This window comes from Centrocercus urophasianus, unplaced genomic scaffold, assembly GCF_019232065.1.
Source record: "Centrocercus urophasianus isolate 14NV4802_14NV808 unplaced genomic scaffold, USGS_Curo_1.0 seq_16, whole genome shotgun sequence".
NCBI lineage: Eukaryota > Metazoa > Chordata > Aves > Galliformes > Phasianidae > Centrocercus > Centrocercus urophasianus.
This window is the reverse complement of record NW_024884711.1, coordinates 27,699,791-27,721,813: the sequence shown is the minus strand read 5'-3', so window position 1 is coordinate 27,721,813 and position 22,023 is coordinate 27,699,791. Positions and strand designations below refer to the sequence as shown.

At 43.3% G+C, this 22,023-nt stretch overlaps 1 protein-coding gene across 2 annotated transcripts in view; it reads left to right on the top strand.

Moving 5' to 3' along the window:
* The first annotated feature begins 8,044 nt into the window (after nt 1-8,044).
* Nucleotides 8,045-22,023, top strand: part of FAM171A1 (family with sequence similarity 171 member A1) — an 83,933-nt gene continuing 69,954 nt past the window's right edge. For both annotated transcript variants that reach the window (XM_042817591.1, XM_042817590.1), the window contains exon 1: nt 8,045-8,152. In XM_042817591.1, coding sequence (XP_042673525.1) covers nt 8,059-8,152 — 94 coding nt within the window. In that variant the 5' untranslated portion in view covers nt 8,045-8,058. The remainder of the gene's footprint in view (nt 8,153-22,023) is intronic.

Sequence of the window (22,023 nt, the reverse complement as noted above, 5' to 3'; positions counted from 1 at the left end):
GGAGGGCAGCCACAGAAAGGAGGTGACTGATAGAATTTTCGGAGAACTTCTGTGAAAATCAAGGTTGGTTTTTTTTATCTTTCTCAAAATTATGGTTTTTGCAAGCAATGTATGACAGGTTCTTTTATAGATTTATAAAATGGTTTCATTATTTTTCCAAAGACTAAGAACTACACAAAAGATCTTAACGACAGCTCAGGGTCATTAGGCAACACTCTTGCACATTGCTTTAGTTGAACTGCAGGGAGGGAACACAAGGAACTTCCGTTGGGAAGGACAAAGCAGCTGAGTGGCTCCAGGTCAGAGCTGCACCTGGCTGGGTGTGAGCACCCCCTCACCTTCCCATGGAGCTGCACCACCAGCCTCACGTGGGGAGATGGCTGGGAGCAACACATGACTAGATCTAAGCTCCTTCGGGATACTTCATCAGATGGTTTGCACAGAAAGTCAGGCCCTTACAACCGGTCAAAAGCCACTGAGAGTTTTAGGAAAGATGTTGAGTTGTTATAAGGCATTACATGAAAATGCTGCTTTAGAAAGGTCCTGTTTTATTTGTTTGCTTTTGGCATCCCTCACTGTAGCACAAAGATAGTTTGGCTTGTTAATATCTGACATCGTTTCTGTTGTGTTGTAACTGCTTTTGGCAGCTCAATCCCGTAAGCAGTGTCCAACAGTGCTTAAATCGAACTTTCCCTGGAGAAACTTTTAAGATCTTCAAGCCCATATCAGAAGGATGGCATCATCCCTTCAGCTAAAGAGAGCTACAAATAGCACTAAAGGGGAAAAGGATTTTAGAGATGGACGCTACTTCTTCATCATAGCCATCTTATAATAATTCTTAGCATCAGTGTTGTTACCTTTCTTATTATATCGGGAATTTTGTTTTGTATGTGGACTTACTAAATCCTTAGCTTTCAATGACAGGGGTTCGCATGGGACTCCAATATTTTTTGTTTGTTTCAAATTAATTCAATTAAATGAAGTCCTTTCTACCTAGCACTAGTGGATTCTGGCTTGTTTGCTGTTAGTAAGCTGCCCATAAGCCAATATGCCCTCTATGGCCTATTCCCTGCATAAATGTCTTAGACAAGTATATAATACTTTGGTCATATCTCCATATGCTGATTTTAGCATATCTCCATATTTTCAGAGACACTTCAGCTGCTGCACGTTTGAATATGTTCTGCTCTAATTCAATAACAGCAAATGAAAGTATTAGTGCACGGCTTGCTTAGACAAGCACCAAGACTGGAATTTCTGTGCTGGACTGGCAGACTAATATCTGAATCCCTTTTTTATCATATGCTTCCACCAAATGTTTTTCCAGCAGACATATGAATTGCTTCAGAAAAATGAAAGGCACAGTACTATTGAAATTGCACTTTCCTGTGTGAAACCATAACCTGTAGTGTACTAAGCCTTTTTTGAAAACCTGTGCCCTAGGCTCCTTACAGTATTGAGGGTCTGTCCAGACTCTTTTTACTTCTAAGACAACTTATTATTATTTCATTAATTATCTCAGTCCATTTGTCTACGTGCAAGATAATCTCCAGGTGATGTTTTCCTCCAGTGAAGAACGGATGTTTCCCCATGTATTGGGAACTGCTGAATCATGGCCTGAACCTCTGATTGATCACCTAAGACAAGCACTGAGTCAGCCACGGGAGCACAGGTGAAGGCAATTCTCCTGTGGTACCGGAAGGGGTGAAGCCTGGCTCCACCTCTCCTAGACCCATTTAAGAACTGACTGCCACAGAGGAAGGATCTCTTCCTGTAGATCACTCCTCGTGGAGAATGTTGTGAACCTACAACATCAGTAAGCATTTTCCATTTATTATCTTCCTGTTGCATTAATCTTACTTAGCCTAACTTTCCTGTATATTTCTTAATTATAACATCTGAATATTCATTGATTATACACCCCATAACCCACCTTCCAAGGGGGTGGTGGATTGGTTGCTGCTTCTAGAAGTGAACTTCAGCTTTTGTGGCAATACACAGGGCCAGACTTGCTCCTTGTTCCTGTAAAAAGATGGAAAATGGTAAAAGGAAGATTCCCCATTTCAGAGGGGAGTCTATGATCTTCTAGCACTGGCAATTATTACTCTCCCATCTCTTGCATCAGTTCTGCTCTTCCCTGCCACTGCTCTTGACCCTGAGCCTGCTTTGCATCTTCATGCCTCACCCTGAACTTTTTCTGCTAAGAAAGGGAAGGAATCTAAGAAGGAAGACAACATTTTCTGAGCAGACCATACTAGGAGGAGAGGTACAAGCTACACGGTCCCCTGTAGTTACCACAAACTCCACAGACCCCCCCTCCTTCCCCCACCCCAGGCTTTCCTTCACCTTTCCTTTCTCTTTCCAAAAGACTCCCTAGTCATCCTTTCATCTCTGCTTCAGATTTACTTTTGCCTCCCAGAGCTTTTGCAGCTGCTGTAGCGCAGCCTTCTAAAACTCTCACTTTGATTTCTAGTCGCCCCAATTCCTAGACACTCTCCATTCTGCAATCTATCAGTAATACTTATACGTTTCTTTTTCTAATCTCAGCCTTGTCCTATTCTGGTAGTTGCCACAAAACACGTATTCATTTATTTAATATGTAATTTGGGCAATAACATATAGTTTGGTTTTAATGCTTACTGAAGGTTTGAGCTGGACTGTATCCTGTTGACTATTGAGGAATTTACTGTGCAGTCAGGCATGGGGATATATTTTGCACTGAACTTCCCTACGTAAACAAACATTCAGGTCTTGCTTCAGTAAACATTTCTTCACCTTACCAGCACATACAGGTACTCGTTGACTTTCATATAAATAGCACAGCATGTGTATGTCAATATTGAAATGATCTGAGATCCTCGGGGTTGAATATATTTATGCTAAAGATAGCATTATGTTTTTATATCCACACTCAGCATGGATGCAACTAAAACAACAGTTGTATCCAAACACTCTCATATTTGTAGCAAGGATAAGAAGCTATTCTTGTCCAGGCTGGGAAATTTTGTTTTTTTCTCCGAAAGATGCAAGACTAGATATCTCCTAGAGAGTCCAAGTGAAAATGATGAGTAATCAGTAGTTGGCTCCACTTATCAGGAGCATTGCAAAATACTTTTCAGGGCTTTGTATTCAGACTTTCACTTTATTTTTTTAAGATTAGTTTTGTGAGATCCTGCATGTGTAAGGTAACTTGCACACTGGTAAACTGCAACTCTGCTAGAAATGATAAAAATACTTCAAAGCCATTCTCAAATGCACAGACTGGTACTGCCAATAAGAAAGGCTGGGTAGCCTTTCTTGCATTTATGACAAATATTTGTACCTTTTGGATCATTGAACTTACTTGATACGTGGAAAATATTTAACTGTTAATACATTATGGATTTGTCATTGGCTGTGTGAGCATTGCTCAGACATTGTCACCTGAAAAAAAATGTGCTAGAAGATGTGGGAGAGAAAATAACTAATCACCTTGTTTTTTGTATAAGCATGTTCAACATGCCATTCCAAAGCATCTCTGAGACTACTCACCATAGAATACTGAAAGTGTTAACTCTAAGCCTAAACTCAAAGTGAAGCACATACTCCAGGACATTCTTTGAGTACTTGTGTTCTGATGCCTGGCACTGACAGCTTCAGTAATAACTAATCATGTGAGTACATTAGTACGCAAGACTTGAATGCTCAACTATTTAGAAAGGTGTTTGTTCATACAATGTGAAAACATATAATGTGTAGCCTCAGCTTAGACTGGAGAAATACACAATGCTGTAGAAAGGGGAATTTTTCCTTCCCGGCATGGGATAGGAATAGATCTAGCCGTCCTGCCCCACTGCACCACCACTGCTAGAGCTCAAATATCCTTTCTGAACAGAAACAGCAAGAATTAGAGCTAAGATCTCAGTGAAACCTGTCTCAGGGTATTTTATTGTATTCAAATATTATTTACATCTGTCCTGCATTATTTATTCAAGCTGCAGTTAATTGGTTCATTTTTTCTTTTGAAGACATCCAGCCAACAGGTACTGGAGGGGGAAAAAAAAGGCATAAAGACAAGACTGGAGCATAATAGATATTTGCTTAAGTATGAAAAGGAATTAAACTGAGCTCTTAAACATGAGCTATCTCATATGTCACAGAGAGTATTCATTCAGAAATCAATGGCATTAACAATATGTTAGTATTAGATGCTTCAGTGCTCACTGAAACAAGGGTGGAAGGACAGACTCAAGATTTGGAAGACTAGGTCTGTTTCATGACATGAATGGGTGCATATATGAGAGTGCTACCATATAACTATATTTATATGTGTATCTAACTTATTTCGGAAAGAGACAAGTCCTGTGTGCACAGCGTAGTCTATAAGTGTAGCTCTGTAAGAGAGCTAATGTAGGCACTATGTGGTAATGAATATGCCGGTTGAGTTTTTAAAATCTGCATAGCCTAATTAGGATCAGGTATCTGCATCTCATCTCAGTAGGTCAAATTACTTATGAGGATACAATGAAAAACACCGGTTTTCTTTTCATCCTCTGAATAGTTATCATTAAGTCGAATATTTCACAATATCTACAAATTAACTTGTATGTTGTTTAAAAATGAGAGTGAATAAACACTTGGTGAAAAGTCCTTTCTTCATACCTAATTGGCTTCTGCAAAGTGGTAGCATTCAGTGACATTCTTTAGCCATGTAGTTCACACAGGTAAGCTGTATTCCCAGGCTAAATAAAACCTCAAAGCTGTGAGAGCACTGATCTAATGAAGTTGACTTTATAGAATCATAGAGCCATTAAGGCTGGAAAAGACCACTAAGATCATGTAGTCCAAACATCAACTCGCCACCACTAGATGAGACACATACAGCTTTCTTGAAAACTTCTAGGAATGGTGACTCCACCGCTCCCTTGGGAAGCCTGTTCCAATGCTCTTTCACTCTTCTGGTAGAAATTTTTCTTAATACCCAACCTGAAACTCCTCTGATCCAACTTTTATAACTTTAAAGTAGCTTAATCAAGTCAGGCAAAAAATTGCAACGCAGTAAGGCAAAAGCAGTCTAGAATTCCAATGAGTTCTCCAATTCCAGAGAGTGGTAGTTCTCAACTTACAGCCACAAGAGAGGGGAAAGTGCTTCAGTAAGTGGCTTCGAGATGTCTGTCTTCTTTACAGGAAGACAGCAAGGACTGAAAAACAAAGTTAACCTTTCATTATACTTGTAACTTTTACTATGAAATAGGAAACTTCCTTTTCTTGAAATGTAAATTCACTGCACAATGGGCCAAGTGAACAAATGCAGCCATAGCTGAATCTTGAAACAACTATTTGTTTCCTAGCGAAGAAGTGGGTATTTCTATTTTTGAAAAAGATGATCAAGCTCTATGTAAAGAGCTTTTTGTTTTTGTAGATGTAAATTCTGGACAAAACTCAGTGCAATACACTATTTCTTGGTAAAATATCCCATCTCTTTTCCAGCCCCAATTATTATGAAGTATTCAGTGCCAGCATTTGACAGCAAAATTAGCAAAATATGAATGAACCCTAATAATAAACATCCAGCTTCATAGAATACTTCACAGAAGTACTTTCCGCCCTCCTTCAACTTTCTCTTGCAAAGACTTGAATGTTGCTAAGTTTTGCTCTGCAGAAAGTGAAGCATTTTTTACGTAATACTTAAAAGCTGTTTTCATTACTACAACTAAGCAGACATACTGATCAGATCTGGAAAAGCACTCCTATCCTGTTTATTTATTTTCGATGTGCAGCTGTAGTAATTTATTGAAATGGATAACTTGGAGACAGAGGATGGTAGTTTTTTGGTGGAATAACACCTTTGAGATGATTTTGAGTTTACTTTAAATTTAAACCAACGTTATTTTCATATAGCCATAATAGTTTTGTTTGGAATAGTCAACAACTGATGTTGCAAAGGCTGTACTGCCAGTTTACTATGAAAATAATAGAACATTAGTTCATTGTAACAAATTGGTCTAGCTTTCCTCAGGGACAGAGAAATCTTGTGCATAACTCTCAAGCTACGAGCTCATCTTACTTTTGCTTAATTTAGCTCCACGGGTGTCCAAAGATGGTAGATTAAGTGCTTTTTTGTTTGTTTGTTTGTTTGTTTGTTTTAAACCATGTTGCCCAACTTTGTTCTTTATGAAGGAATGTGTCACAGTGACTAATAGTCCCCAGGCTATAAATCCTTCGGGCTATTGAGACCATGCTGTTCAGTCCGGATGTGATAATATGATATTGAAGTCTTTGTTTTATGATAAATTGGAGTTAGGTCAGATGACCTGTATGTGCTCATTTGCTCTTTTCTTTGAATGGAATTGCCTTTCTGTACCTACTTCTCTCATAGGACCAAGTTTTACAAATAAATCTTTCAAATTATTGGAAAGGAAAAAAAAAAAAAAAAAAACAGCAAAAAAAGGATTGTGATGTCTACACAATGTTTCTCAAATCTAAGATGATGCATTTGAACAACTTAAGAATAAAATTAGGGTAAAATATATTATGATCAATTGGAGCTTCTCTTCAACAAAATGGAATATATCTGAGCACTGCTAAGTCAGCTGTATCACATCTGAGAAATGAGTTCCACAAAATTCAGAAAAGGAGCAGCCTTCAGCTTGTGGTGTAGCTACTCTGGTTAAACAGTGAAGTAGTATATGACTGTATTGCTTTCTACAAATAAATACATAGCACGTTTTTATGATAGATTTCATTTAAAATTAGAATTATGTTACAAGTAAAACCTGAAGCCACGAGATGCTCCTGTGAGGGTACACAGACTTTAGCTGTACAGGCAAACTGAAGTGTTGGCAGCACAGGGACCAGATCATGGGAAAGCCTCGAGCCACAGGGCTGAGGCTTTGCTTTGCACAGCTGTGTAAAGCCCTTCCATAATAGCTGTCCCTGACAGGGGTGAGGAAACATGAGGAGCTCTGCCCTGGCTCCCCAAGGAAGCACAATGCTCAGCAGAGCCAGGGAGAAAGAAGTGAGTGCTGCGGCACTGTATTCTGTCTCCTGGAGAAGAAGTGCACCAAAGGATGCTCTGAGGGATGGAGTAATGCAAACCGGTGAGGGAGCCTCGGAGGGACAGCCGCGATCTCCTGAGCTGCATCCCCAGGGCTCTGTGAGGCTGTGGCCCAGAGGGAGCAGAACTACAACTTCAGCCTTCGGCATCTGCTCTGCAGCCACTCGCCCTTCCTTTCTCGCCCCTCTTTGTAATAGTTTTTTTTTTTAATCAGTTTTGAGAGCAGAAACAGTAGATACGTTCATTCTCGGTGGGTCTTCGATTGCTATTGCGTTTGTTTGTTTTAAAAAGCGCTTCTCCTGCAACAGGCGGGCAGGCCGTGGGTCCCGCGGGCCCCCGTGAGCCATCACGCCCGCCTCGTCCCCTGCCGGGCTGCAGCGGGGGGCAGTGCCGCCGAGGAGGCCATTTTGCAGCTGCTGAGGGAACGCGGCGGCGCTGCGCGGCCAGGCAGGAGCCGCCCCCTCTTCCTGCCCCGGGCAGGTAAGCACGCAGCACCTGGCAGGAGGGCGGTCTGCCCCGCGGGGGGTGCCGGGCCGTAGAGCCGCAGGGTGCGGAGCTGGGGGGGCTGCTGGCAGCGGGGTGGGGAGCGCGGTCCTCGGCTGGAGGTGCGCGGAGCGGCCGGCAGGGGGCGCTGTGGTGCCGGGCCGCGCGGCGGGGCGCGGGGCTGCGCGAAGGGTTAAGGAGCGGGCGGCAGAGCCCGGCTGCCCCGACGGGAGGGAGGGGGGCGGAAAAAAGGAGGAGGAAAAAAATGAAATGAAATAATCGCGCCCGGCACGGAGTGGGGCCCTCCCACCTCTCCTCCCTCCTGCCCGGCCTGCGGGGACAGCGCGGGCCGCGGAGCCGCGGCGGGGCGACAATGCGGCGGGCGGAGAAAGCAGGAGGGGCAGAGCGCGGCAACATGGAGGGAGGCGCGGAGCGGGCCGGCCCCTGATGCGGCTGTTTCTCCTCCTCCTCCTCCTCCTCCGGGCAGCGGCTCCGGCGGCGCTTTCCTCCCTGGCGGCGGCTGGCGGCGGCGGGTGGAAATGAGCAGGTCGGCGGCGCTTCTCCTCTGCCTGCTGGGCTGCAACGTGTGGAAGGCGGTGACCAAAACCTTAGGGGCGCCGGAGGCGGCTCAAGGTCGGTGCGGGGAGGGGGACGACGGCGGCGGGACCGGCCCGCTTTGTGCCGCAGCCCCGGGTGGCTGCGTCGTGCGGGCGGCCGACTCGGGGGGGCCGAGATGGCGGGGGGGGGTGCGGCGGTGGGAAAGCCCTCCGGGCCCCTCCGGACGTGGGGCGCGGCTGCCCCCGCCCGCAGCCCCGGCCCCGCCGGGATGGAAGCCCCGCAGCGGGGGCGGCGCGACCCCCGGGCCGGGAGCTTTGTTAGCGGCGGGGTAGGGGCTGCCGCCGGCCCCTTTGTGCCGCCCCTTCCCCCGGCGCTGCCGGAGCCGTTGCGCCGCATCCGTCTCCCCCGGCGGCCATCCCGCCGCGGCGACGAGGGGCAGCGGCGGCGGCAGGCCCGGGGCTGCGGGCTCATACCCCGGGCAGGCGGGACGTCTCCGAGCATCGGTCGGGCCTTTTGTTCGGTGCGGTGGGCTGCCCGCGGGCCTGGGCGGCGGGCAGGGCGAGCCCCGGCGCTCGCAGCCGCTGCGGTCTCGCTGGGGCGCGAGTAGAACCCCGGCGGCAGCCCCCCGAGCCCCTCAGACGCGGCTCCCCGGCCCCGAGCAACTTGCGGCCCTCCTGGGCCCGGCCGGAGCCCCAGCACGCTGCTCTGCCCCGATCCGCACGCGTACGTTCGACACGGCGTGCCCTCGCGATGAGGTGCACCTGCCCTGTGCCCCGCAGCCCGGGTTGGGATGGGGAGATACTGCTCCGTGCCCGCGTCCCCTTGCCTCACCTCTTGTGGTGGGAGTTCTCAATCGGGGGCCCGGTGCCAGCACCGTGCCCACCGGGACCGCAGTTGTGACAGAAGGTAGAAAACGTGTCTGTCTAATGGTACTCAGCACTGCTGAGGGAAACATCTCCAGTGTGGTCAGCGTGAGCCTCATAGCTCCTGTTGTCCAGTAGCTACGGCTGTCATCTGAGGTGGAAGCTTAGCCTTTGTGGTGGGTTAGCAGCTTTCTTCTCACTGTTTTGGGAGGAAAGGACACTGTGTGAAGAGTGTGCTCATGTCCTGTGTCCTTTAAGCTTGCCTGTCCTATGTGTCATTAAGAACCGGTGAGCAACGTTTGCAACAAGAAAAGGAGTATGTTTGGAACCTTAATTCGATTCTTACACAGCTGTATTTGTGGTGAGGTAAGATGTAGGTGAACCAGTGTTCTTGTACAGAGTATTCAGAAGGTACTGATATCTTATAGCAAAACCTAGCACTCTCGGCAGTCTGATATCCTGTTCAACCATCTTTAATGACATTGGCACTTGCAGAATAAGAACTGAATAAGGGCTGTTAGACTCAGGGCAGTATTTTAGTGGTAGACATGCCAGGGAGTAGCAGAACTGTGTGCATCCCTTGATGCTAGCTCTTTAGATATCAAGCTGTACAGTAATTTCTGTATCACATGGGAAGTCTTTTGTATTTGTGGTCAGAATGGTAAAGTATAAGCAGAATTAGTGCTTTTCAGCTGCCGTGCTGATCCTGTCATCTACTGTCAAGCTCAATTCATTGTATATGGAAAGGCTTATCTTCATAGCTGCTACATCCCCATCAGAACTGATGGCTGATTATTTAAGTAATAGCAGCTATGTCAGTGAGTTGAGAACATTTATATCTAGATGAAATGGTCTAAATTTATCTTCAGTGTAAGAACATGTGGGTTTTTCACAGGTAGGATTATTTTCCAAATTCCCATGATGAGCTTTGGAACTGCACATTAATAATGGTTACATCAAACTGATCCAGTGCTGAAGTGAATTCTGTTCAGCTGTGATAATTAGTTACCAGTTCCTTATTGTGGGTTGGTTTTTTTTTTTTTTTTTTTTGTTTTTTTTGTTTTTTTTTAAAGTGAGATAAGGAACTGTAGTTGGCATAGTCATAAGGTGTGAACGTCTGGGGGATGGGGTTGTAGTGCCAGTCGCATTCCTTGTTTGTATGCTGAGCACAGTAAGTGGTAAATGCTTATACAGCTTAAACCAACTGTTTTTCTGCCCTGCTCTTTTAGCACTGTGGTGATAATTACTGCTACAGGTGAAGGGCACTGTTGCCAAAGTTTAGGGATGTATGCAGAGGGTGTTCTTTCCTACCCCTCGTGTCTGGGAAGAGTCTAGAATATCGAGGGATCACAGTAAAAGTGGAGGTGAGAAAACCAGAGGATGCCATTGTGGAATAATTGCTTCAACTGAAACATTTAATATTGAGCAGATTACAAGAGATCGGGGTACAGGCCTCCTTGTGATGGAGTCGTTAGATGACACCCAGTCAAGATTTTCTATGCCTGTGTCAACAGGCCACATAATGTGCTGGTCTTGGAGCTGTTTGAGCGTGGGGCCTGTGGCTGCTGTTCTGGTTAAGGATGGAAGGTGCCACTCTTTGCATCTGGTATTTCTCTTTTTCTTGCTGCTCTCAGCCTTACATTCAGGCAGTTCCAGCTTGAAAATCTGCTTGGGCAGGCCTATTACATAATTTGTGAATATGGAAAGTACTGGTAATTAAGGCCTGCACTTAGTACCTATTTAGAAAATTGAATGACTTTGGCAGGCTGTTACCTTATTTAGTGCATTATGCAGATGCATTGCGACCTCTGAAGGTCGCAGAGGTAACCTGTAAGTTTCTGCAAGTGAAATAACTTTTTTTTCTTAATGTATACAGTAAAGTACATGCAGATAAGTTGTTCATTATTGTCACTGTTGAAATTTAGCACCTTGAGAGTAAAGTTGTTAGAATTCCAGGAAGATACATTTAAGGAGTGATAAGACCTCTAACTTTTCTCAGATGCCTGTGCCTGATCAGTGTTTCAAGTGAGGTCTAAATTGTATTTGTCTTAGTTGTTCTATTGTGTGTCCCAAAGCTGAAAGTGGTTTGAACGCATGCTAAAATGGATATATAGAAATCTTTATTTTAAATGAAAACAACAGCAAAAAAAAGAACTTGTGAACAAACAAAAAGATACAAAAGACCCCATGCTGCCCTTTAAGCTGCATTATGATGAATTGGTCATTTGCCTGAGTACAGACAAACTGCTCAATGTGTTCTCTTCGTATGAACAGATGCTTTCCAACTTTGGGAGCCCTGGCAAGGCAGGAATTCAGTAGTTGTGTAAGGGGGTAATGCTAACTCAGGCTGAACTGAGACAAAACCAATGTGATTGGAGAAGAGCTTAAATTTCGTTGTTGTTTTTGAACTTCACTTTGCAGTAGGTGATGATGTATCATTCATAGATTCTAGGAAAGATCTTTTAAAAAGAATACTGGCTGCTATGTTGTAGTGCAGAAGTCCTATATGTTTTTTGTCTGATGCAAAAAGTATTGGTTTCAATTAGTCTTCGTTGGTCTTTATGTTTTATTAGTTATTCTAACCTGAAAAGTTTTGAAATAAAGCATTTGAATAACAGACAGCATCCAGTTCAAGGACTGCTCTACCGATGGGTGCATAGGCCTGGGCTGTCCCACCTTTGTAACCATGGGATAAGATAGAGCAGATGTTTTTTCCCTAGTGTGGTGATGAATAGAGGTTCATCTGTCACTGCTTAGAATGTGCTACCTTCTCCCTCTGTGTGCCTGGACAATAGGGAAATTGATGCTTGAGTGCTACTGTTTGGTTTTGCCTGCCTGCAGTCAGCCATTACATGACTTGACATTGTGAAAGCTGATTTCACAATGCTTCAGCTGGACATTTTATGAAGGCTGCTTTTCTGGACAGCTCAGTAACAGCTGCAAGGAGACCCTCATGCTCTTGGCTTCTTTCTAAGATGGTTTTGCTGAGCTTCCAGTTTTGGCCACAGCGATAAAGATTTGGTGATGTAGAAATAGCAATCTTTTTCACCTTCTCAGTCTTCTCAATTAGTAAATTGCTGATGTCCTTCACATGCTAACATCTATTTCATTGAGACCACAAATGGACTTATCAGAGCGTAAAGTAAATTGCTCTAAAGCAGTACAGAAGATGTTGCTTTCTTTTAGTGAAGGAGCAAAATGTTTGCTTAGTGCTAGATAGTATTGTGAGATGTCAATGAAGGGGATGTATTGGTTGGTTTTATCAGTTATCAGATCAGGAGAAATAGTAGATTTTTTCATGCTTAAACTACTAGTGCCTGTAAATGGCATGTCTAGAGCTGGAACAAACGAGCAATCACCTCTATGAGTGAGTGGTGTAAAATTGCAGCCTTTCTAGGGGATGATCATACTCACCTTTGTAGTCTGCAGAACCTTGCAGTAAGTTGTTCAGCTCACCTTGTGTATGGCTCAAAGCACCATGGATGTGCTTGTCAGGGGATGGCAAACACACACGGCTTCCCTGTGGTCCCTTGTTTGCTTCTGCCTTGAGATGAGCTAATTGCTAGGTGTTACCTAACGCACAGCCTAAAGCAACCTGCTCCCTCCTTCCCTCGATCCCTCTCTGTGTTTTTGGTTCTCTTTTGTTGAACCTCCTACTGACTCCTCTTATTATATGTGACCAGAAACCTGATCCATGGCATTTTTAGGGACTGCTGCAGTGCCAACTTCTGGCAAGTGAATGATCTCGAATAGCAGTCAACGCTCTACAGGAGCAATGAAATGCAGCTTGACTATATGCCTGGTTTTTTAACAAAAGCCTGCATGTCTGTATATATGTGTGGGGATGGAAGGCTAACTGAGCTTTTAGGTTTGTTGGAAAGCTTGAGAGACCAGTGGCTTTGCTGTGTTGCAGGGTAAGAGTGTCACTGCCCACTGCCATTGCAAACTTTAGGTGGGTTCTTTTCTCCCATGAATGGGCAGTGACTGCTGACAGTGTTACTGCCTGCAAGAACTGGGAGCAAAATGCATGGCAGGGAGACTTTGTGCGTGGCTCTGGGCTGCAGAGACCATACAATGCTTCTAGTGCCTTCGTTTCCTTGGGTATCACCTTGGTGTGATAGCATACTCTAAGAAGTTGTTTACAAAGGCACTTGCAAAAAAGAAGATGAAATACATTGTAATGAAAATAACCATTAGAGGTTCCTTAAAGACAAAATTAAACTTCCTGACAAAGTAATGGATATGCTTCCTTAAACACAGCAGTCATAAACAGCTATTGGATCACCTGGGAGACTTGGAGGACACTCACTGTTTATCCGTGGTGTTGCTACTCAGGCATACCTTCCACTGTCAACGTGGACACAGCCTTCCTAATGCCCATGGAGTCCCTGCTGTTGGTGACAACGTGGGTACTTTTTTTTCATGATGCCAATGATTCCCCTGTACTGCACTTTTTGTAAGACGGATTTCCCTTTGTGAAGTATACGTTGGTTCAGCCCTCAAATATGAAGAGCAGTAGCTTTTGTCAGAACAGAGTGTTGCTGTTCTGCCCACAACTCTTGGTGGTTTTACCATATACCTGTCAGGCAGCACAAATAAGAAAGATGAGAAGCCTGCATAAAGCGAGTTGTATTTTCTGGAACAAATAAGTAATGCTAAATATTTTATATTAATGTACCTTTTGGGGGGGGTAATTTTTTGTCTGTTCTGACAAGTTTCTGCGAGTGAAACCAACCTGCCTGTAACAATGCTTTTTTGGAATTACCATACATACCTAAGAGATTTTGGTTTAGGAAATACCAAAGAGAAGAAAATACTGAGTGAGTTTTCTGCTTCAGAAATTCCAGAAACATTTTCCTATGAGCTGGTTTACATTAAGTTTTCAGCTAATGTAGTATCTGGCTTGTTGTGAATGGGTAATATGCCTAATACGCATGCTTTCTGTGAACACATCTTTAGTTTTACTGGAAACTGGAAAGATGTATGTGAACATTCTGTCATTTCTTGTTGCTTTTAGTAAATGCATTGAATCTTTCATTTTAAAATATTAACACAGAATCCTATTTGACATACAGCAAGTCTGTGACTTTGAAAGTAGTATTTAAATATATTCTGCATAAAGCTCTATTTCTCATTTCATGTGAAATGCCAGTGTTTTGAGTCAAATAATGTAAAATGTTCTGGTTCAGATGCACCCATTTCACCATTTTGCTTATTTGAAGAGCAGTGAATTTGAAGATGATCTGAAGTAAAATTTCAATTATGTAAAGCATGGTCTGTAAATTTGGTTCCCATGCTTAACTGCATGGGGGATTGGGTATGTTTAAACAGAACTGCTGTTAATATAAAGTGTGTTTTAGGTAGAAGCAATCTCTATGCAGGCAAGGCACAAATCTCCCTCTGGAAATCCAACACTGAAGATCTTTTAATTGTTCCTACTCTGAGTTTTTGCAGCTACAGGCTGACACTGTACCATGCCATGGAAGTGTAGCAGAGTGAAATCCTGTCTTTACCCATTATCTGTGCTCCTTGTGCGCCGGGGGGGAAAGGCTTCCTGTCACTGTCAATAGGAGCCTAGATGTGCACCAGTGGAAAACTGCTCTGCTGCTGCACTGGATGTTTTCAGACAGGGTGGCATGAACATTTAATGTCTGGGAGGGATCCCATTAGCCGTGTTGGACATGGGATGACTCCACAGGGGCCACCCTCAGCACGTTCCCTCTGGGAACCTGGCTCTGAGGAGCCACAGAGCAGCAGGGAGGAAGGCATAGGGAAGCCAAGGGAAGGAAGGAAGTAGCAGCATCCTTTCAGCAGGGGGTAATGATGGAACTGAGTCCCATGAAGTGCAAAATGCTTGGAGTTTTCTCAAGATAGCCCTACCTGCAATTGTGCTGAGAACTGTTGTACTGTGTGATAGTTGTGAGTGAGGTTGGACAGCAAAAGGGCTTTTATTTTGACAGTGTGTAGAAGCTGAGGTAAATAAGAGATAGAGATGTAAGGTAGTCATGCTTTGATTAAAACAAAGCAAGAAGAAAACGAGCAGACAAAAAAACACAACAAATGGAGGCCTTTCTTTTTGGAGCAGTTTCTAGAGATGACAGCAGTGTAGGGTACTCTGTCTTATTTCGTCCTACCTTTCTGATTGTCATTACTGGAAAAAAAATGTTATCTTTCGTCCTTTGGAGGCATGGATATGTACCGATATGGCATCAAGAGTTTCTCAAGTAGTGTTGTAAGGCTTCCTTGATTTATAAAATAATAACAACAAGCAAGATAGTTGCTGTATTTAGGCTGCTGCTGCTGGGTGGAAATCTATCAGCAGTTTTATCCTGCCCTTTTGTTCTGCACCATATGGGTCAGACAGACAGTTGTGCAAAGTCAAAGGTCCAAGCATCTCACCTGTAAGTCTGTGCTTCTATGCTACTTGAGTGTGACTCTTCCCATGCAGAGGATGTGCAGTTGTCACCTAGGGTAGAGTGCATCCTGCATGTTTAGATGTCTTCATCTCAGCTGGTCATTTGTGTTGCTTACAGACACGCATATCTGATCTGTTTGGCTAATGGAGCTGAGCATAGTTCCTATTACCAAGAGTTTGCACATCTAGTCAGATGAATCATGCTGCAGCATCCTCTGGCTGTGTGGTCCAGCCAGCACTGTTTACACTGCCATTTAGCCCAATGGATCCTCTCCTAGATACCATCACTGGAAGTTTCATCAGGACAGTGTTACTGTCAGCCTCAGAGCTACTGGTTGCATACCATGTAGTTCTGCTAAATGAGTGCACACCCTTGGGTGACCTGGTTGGGTTATCACGCATTTCTCAGACAACAACTCATTCAAGTCTTAATAGTCTATTTAAATTTCTAAAACATTTGTCTTTATGGTGTTACATTTATGAGTCTAAGTGTTTTCCTCCCAAGGGTAAATAAGCTAAAAGAAGGGTTTGGAAACAGGGAGAGTTACAGAGTTGTTTGGGCTTGTCTACGTGTTGGTTTTCCCACAGATTTAATTAGTTTTGTGTTCCCAAGAGTTGATTTATTCTGGGTTAGGCTGTATTGTTGCTCTCACCTTTGTCTCTTTTCTCTTTCTCTGGCATTTGTGTAGCTGTGTGGTAAATCACATGGAGGAAGTGACCCACTGAAGACTTGTGTACTTACCAGCTCTGCTTTCACCTGGATTGCTTCCCAAGCTGGATTCACAGGGAGTTGCACAAACATTGCTGGGTTCAGAGGAACTGGTGAATGAAAATGAAGGCTTTGTGGCAACAGTGCCAGTTGATGCAGGATTAAATGGATTGTAGATCTGCACATGAAATGTAGGGCACAACGTGCAGCAAGTGAGCTGTTTTAGAAGTTACTGCTTGAAGGTGATGGTTGTTGAAAATGTCATACTGCCTCATTTCTCAAAGGAAAGGTAAAAATAATTTCTTAAACTAATCTGCCCAAAATACAATGAAAAAAACTGTCTTAGAGCTCTGAACAGCAAATGCTGGCAGCCCTGGACTTGTACTTGTAGATGCTCAGAGGTGCTCTCAGCCACAACCATCTCCTTCTCTGGCCAGACAGGTGGTTGGCTGCCTCAGCTGCTCTGATTTGTACCTGGCATGGGATCGGAACAGCTTCTCCCACAGTGTAAGACAGTGTGCACCGTGATGTGTAGCTCCCATTGGTTTTTCTGCTATTTGCAGTGTAACATACGGATTAGTGCCCAAGTCATCTCTGCTCTGCTCTCAGCCTGTCCCTAATGGCTTGGGATGCAGTGATGCACGTTGGCTGAAGAAATGCAAGAGGGCAGTACTGGGCACTTAACATCGCATTCTGTTAATTTTTATCAGTGTGCTGTAAGTGCACAGTAACTGGTGCCTGGCGCTGCCACTCAGCTGTCATTCAGCTAGAGCAATTCCCACCTTCCTCCAGACAATGATCCTGCTTTCCTTAGTTATTACACTCTTGCACTGATGTCTCCTAGTTTAGGGCGTCTGCTGAAAGATAAGGCGGCTTCATTTCTTATCCCACCCTACTTCTGTCCCTGCGTGGCCCTCTGCTATCTTGAAAGGCCGGAGTGCCGTGACTGCGGGATGACAGGAAGGTCTGCTGGGAGTGCTGAGGCAGTTCCTTATTTATGTTTGAGCTGTGCAGGCAATACCAGGGAAATGAATGGGTTTGGGAGCCCTGGGAACAGGACTGCTGGGCTACAGGGCGAGGCAGGAAGGTGGGAACACGCTGCTGGGCGGCTGGGCAATGGACACGTCTGGCCTCACGTTGTGTTTGCAGAATGGCTGGCATCGGCTCCAGACAGCAGGAGTTGCTCTCTTTGCTTTGCTGTAAATTGTGCTCCTGGCAAGTTCAGAAACCTGCTGAGTGGCATGCTGACCTGGACAAATATTACAGTAGTTTAAAAAGCTACTTGTGGTAATAATGTTGACAGACACTGTGAAGCACAGCAATATACTTGCTCTTGTAGCTTTTCTGTGAGTACCCAGAGTATTCTTGCAGCTCTGCTCATTTCAGTGCCTGGTGCTGCAGTCAAGCTCATGGTAAATAACTTAAGTTTCAGGCAGTCTCTGGGTTCATGATGTATGATTTACAGGAGCCAGAAACACAGATGTTTGAAACCAGAGCTGTATTTTTGTTGTTTTGAGGGATGCCTGTGTGGGGGAAGTGTTACTTCTTCCCCCCGCCCTTTTCCCCACTGTTAAAGCTTTAATATGATGAAGCTCATTTTCTTCAAAAGATAAGATTTCCTTTGTTCTTACCAGAAGAGTTATTTCATTCTTGAGTGTATTGCTAGTTAAAACTTTTTAGAGGGGAATTATGGCACTAGACTCACTCCATGTAAATATTGTTGTTAGCAGTCTGTGTGAAAATTAAAAAATACACTTGCTTCAAGCAGCCCAAAGTAGTGTGAGCAGTGTGAGCAAGAGCTTCTAATGGGATGCATTTCAAATTTTTGTATTGCTGCAAGCTATTTTGTTATAATTGCAGCCAGCTTTGGAATATTAAGTTGGTAAAAACACTTTTAAAAATCAGTTGTTGAAGGAAGAGAACCTGATGCACTGAAGATCATGTTGAACACTCTGCTTTTCCAGACATTTGACTAGATAAGGACTTCCAAGGACTTCCTTCTTTAGATCAGATAATGAATAGTTATCTACTCTTGGCACTCCTTAGCTGCAGTCAGAATCTTGCTGGAGATCTTGTTTTAATTAGTAATTTTACCTGTGTGTAGTTAATCTTTCATTAATTCTACTCTTCTAAAGTACATTTTACTGTTGCTGCAAAGAGATTCCTTCAGTCCCTTTTCTGAAGATGTCTGCTAAGTTGATTTACTTAACTGCGTCATGTCACACGTTAACCTTGTGCACAGAAACATCTTTGGGCCTCGAGAGGTGAGGGCTGAGTAATAGAGCAGAGCTGTTGTTTTGGTGATGTTCTAGGAAGGTAATGTTTTTTCCTTGTACAAGGGAATATGTTTATACTCCCTTAATGCATAATTTAAGTGGGCAGTCTAAACTTTGAGAAATTTTTCTGTGGTGAAGAAAAAATAAGGAATATACATAAGCTCTTAAGATCAAACTTATAAATAAGTAATAGCTCAGTAGATTTGGTCAGTGCAATGGAGAATCTGTTTACCATGGATGATTGCACATAAACAAAGATGCTTTTTAATATCTGATGCATTCAAGTCTTAGGAGTCTCGCATCAGTTGGCTGCTCAGAATGATCAAGTACTATCTTCTTCCCTTATCTCCAGCCTAGCTGCATGGTGGGAAATACCGAAGCTCAAATTTTTACAGCTAACATCATGCCAAACTCCTTCTCAGATGATATTTTTTCTGCTCATGCATGCCTGTGCCTTAGAAAACTGTGGTGAATGAATTGCATGCTGAATTGCTGGAAGAGTGAATGCACAGCAGTATTTCTGACCATGATGCTGATGCTGATAGGCAGAAATTTCACTGCTTCTGTTACTTTATGCCATTCTGTCTACTGTTAAACAGGTCAGCAGTTAATAAGGTTGTATTCTAAATAATCCCTTGGGAAAGAGCTATTGGAGATCTGGGGGCTGACCATAAATAGTATATGGCAACATCAGTTTGAAGGCTTACTTTCTGGTCTATCATTTTGGTCTTTGTTAGTCCAAGTCTTCTTAAAATTCAGAAGAGCTTTGGGCAGCCCAAAGGCTTTGAAGGAGATGTGTGTGTTTTTCAAAAGGAGCAGCATTTTCTATTGCTCAGCTGTGTCTGTAAGTTTCTCTTATGGAATCTTGAGTGAAGGAAAAAAAAAAAAAAAAGATTCCATTAATAAAAGGCATATCTTTGAAACAGAAGGAACGCTTGTTGCTTTGAGAGCTTACTCTCCACAGGCTAGGGAAGATGCTTCTGTTGAGCAGAGGATAAGTTGAGCAGTACAGAGAAAGCACAGGGTCCAAGATGGCATACTGTCCAGGTGAAGGCTGGGTCGTAAACCCACACTATGTGAGAGTCTGACTCTAAGGTCTTAAGCCCTGCCTTGTGTATTTCAGTCATTAGGGACCTTGTAAAACCATCATGAAGTTGTTTTCAGATTTAATCACCCTTTTCTTGGCTCTTTGTGCTTTGTGCTTTTCTTTGACTTTGTGCTTTTCTTTCTTAAACTTGCGTGAATGTATGGGCAAATGCTGAAGATGGGGTATGGCCTGGGATCTGTGGCATGGGGCTGTGCTCCTGCAGCTGGGACTGCCTTTCAACCTGCTGGGGAAGCAGACAGCGGCCACCTCAGCAACAATTTCTGTTTGAATTTGAGGCTATTTTCTGTACATAGACACAAAGTCGCTTGTCCCCCAAGTGGATGGCAAGCCTGGCTTCTGAATCTATATAATAAAAGTAAGAAAAAAAAAATAGTGCAAAGATTATAGGTGGGCGTGTAAAACATTCTGTATAGGAAATGAAATTTGATTTGTTCCAGGTATGAGTACTAAGGAACATTCTTTCTTTGCCTTGTGCTCCTTCCTTTGCCTTCCTCTTCCTATCAAGTCAAGCTTTATTTTTAATTTTACTTCAATCTGCCAGAAAACAACCTACATTTTCAGAAGTAGACATATAAACAAATCTCTGTTTCAAATATACTTCAACCTTGATGTTGTTAACATCAGTCTCATTTTGTATTCTTAAGCAGCAGGGGGATGAAACACCTCAAATTCAGGGTGTTGTAACTACAAACAAGCACTCACTTTTTAACAGTGCAGAAACTACTGTAAGAAGCAGATGTTTTGTCTCAGAAGGAGGTAATGTGAAGGAACGTTGATTTCAGAGAAGTATGCCAGTAACTGATTGAACTTGTAAGCAATGCTGTCTGTGGTCCTCGTATAATATTTGGTTTCAGATTCTTTGTTTTAAACTCAGACTGATGGCTTCAGATACAATTTTATGGGGCAGCCATACATTGTGTTAACTGGGCCTTTTTGCCCAAGGCGCAAGTAAAATGCTGCGTGTTTAACATGGTGCAAAACAGAATAGTGGAGAGGAAAAGAACTTAACGATATGTCTATTGATCCTTTTCTTATCATGAATTATACAGACACCACTATAATAGGTTGTTGTTAGGCTTTACTTTTTTTAAAGCACTGTAGAAGGGAGAAGAACTATAAACATAGCTATGTATTACATTCATGCTTGAATTTATGTCAGTTTGTATTAGTTCTCAGACTTCTGAGACTAACTTAGTGAATCATTATGATTAGCTTTCCTCTGCAGGTCTGAAAAATGTGAGTTTTGTGTTTGCTTGAATCCTCCTGTCTTCTCGCTGCTGCTAGAGTACTGGCATGGGTACGGTTGTGGATTGGAGACCTTGGCTTTTGTGCACACACATGGAGACGTGCACACATGCCTGTCTTGCAAGGCCATATGGTACAAATCAAACCTTACCTCATGGTAGTAAAAATGTAATGCGTTTTCCACCATTTTCAGTTATATGTTTGTGGTATGATACGCTGTACTTTGAAAAACTTTAGTGGTTGTCTTTTGTAAATTATCATTGTTCTATGAAAGTAATGTATTGTCCAGGATACTTGGCTTAAATTTGATTCTTGGGTTGCTGTGGCTATTTTATAATGCCAGGTGTTGTCATCAGGAGTTGTCTTCTTCCTTTTCTGCTCCTTTGCTTTGCTCAAAGCAGCTTTGGCTTGCAAACACGTGCAGATGTGTTTGTTCTCTCCTTGTTCATGAAATAAATTTGAAAGAATTCCTTGCTAGCAGATAGAAGGCATGTGAGCTAATTGCGTGTATGAGGATGTGTACTTCCGTGTTCTAGCATTTTAAACAATCTGTTGAGGCCTCTAATCAAGCAGTGCTGCTGCCATGTCATCTAATCCTGCAGTTTTCGTGCTACTTGCATATTGTCAAGTCTTACAAATTTCCAGCTTTCTTAGGAATAGTGGATATTAATGTTAGACTTTTTAATGTTTTTGATATGTTTTTGTTCAATTGTTATCTTTTTATAAGCCTATATTGCTTAGAATTTTTTCCCTGTTCTCTCTAATAGCTCAAGAAAATTCATCCTTTACTGTGTGGTAGTGCTTTCAATACCACATATAAATTGTACCTTCTGAAAGACAGATATGCTTAGCAGTAAAAAAGAGAAACATGACCCACTTTGTATCATTTTGTCTAAACTAAGGTAAACAGGATCCAAGAGGGAGATAAGGTATCCTAAAAACTGACTACATCTTGAATTGGATATTTGCACAGAGCCAGTGAATTCTGAATTCTCAGCTTTGTGCTAGGTGGTGAGTGACTTTAGTGTGGGTGCATAGTGACCAAAGGAAAAAATATATTGTACTTCCAAGATTATATGGGCCTGATGACTATGTAAGACATTCACTTAAAGCCACAATACCATGTAACAAGAGAATGGGAGTTCTATGGTTATCTCTGATATCCATGGTGAGAGTGACAGAATCATGTCTTATTCTGCAAATTACATCACTGAAAATTGATACTTGTGGAACTGCAGCAGGTCCTTGATTCCGAGCTCCTTTAGTGCAGGTAGTACCTCCCTGCAGTGCAGTGGCTGTCACCTACCTGTTTGCTGCTGCTCATTGCTGG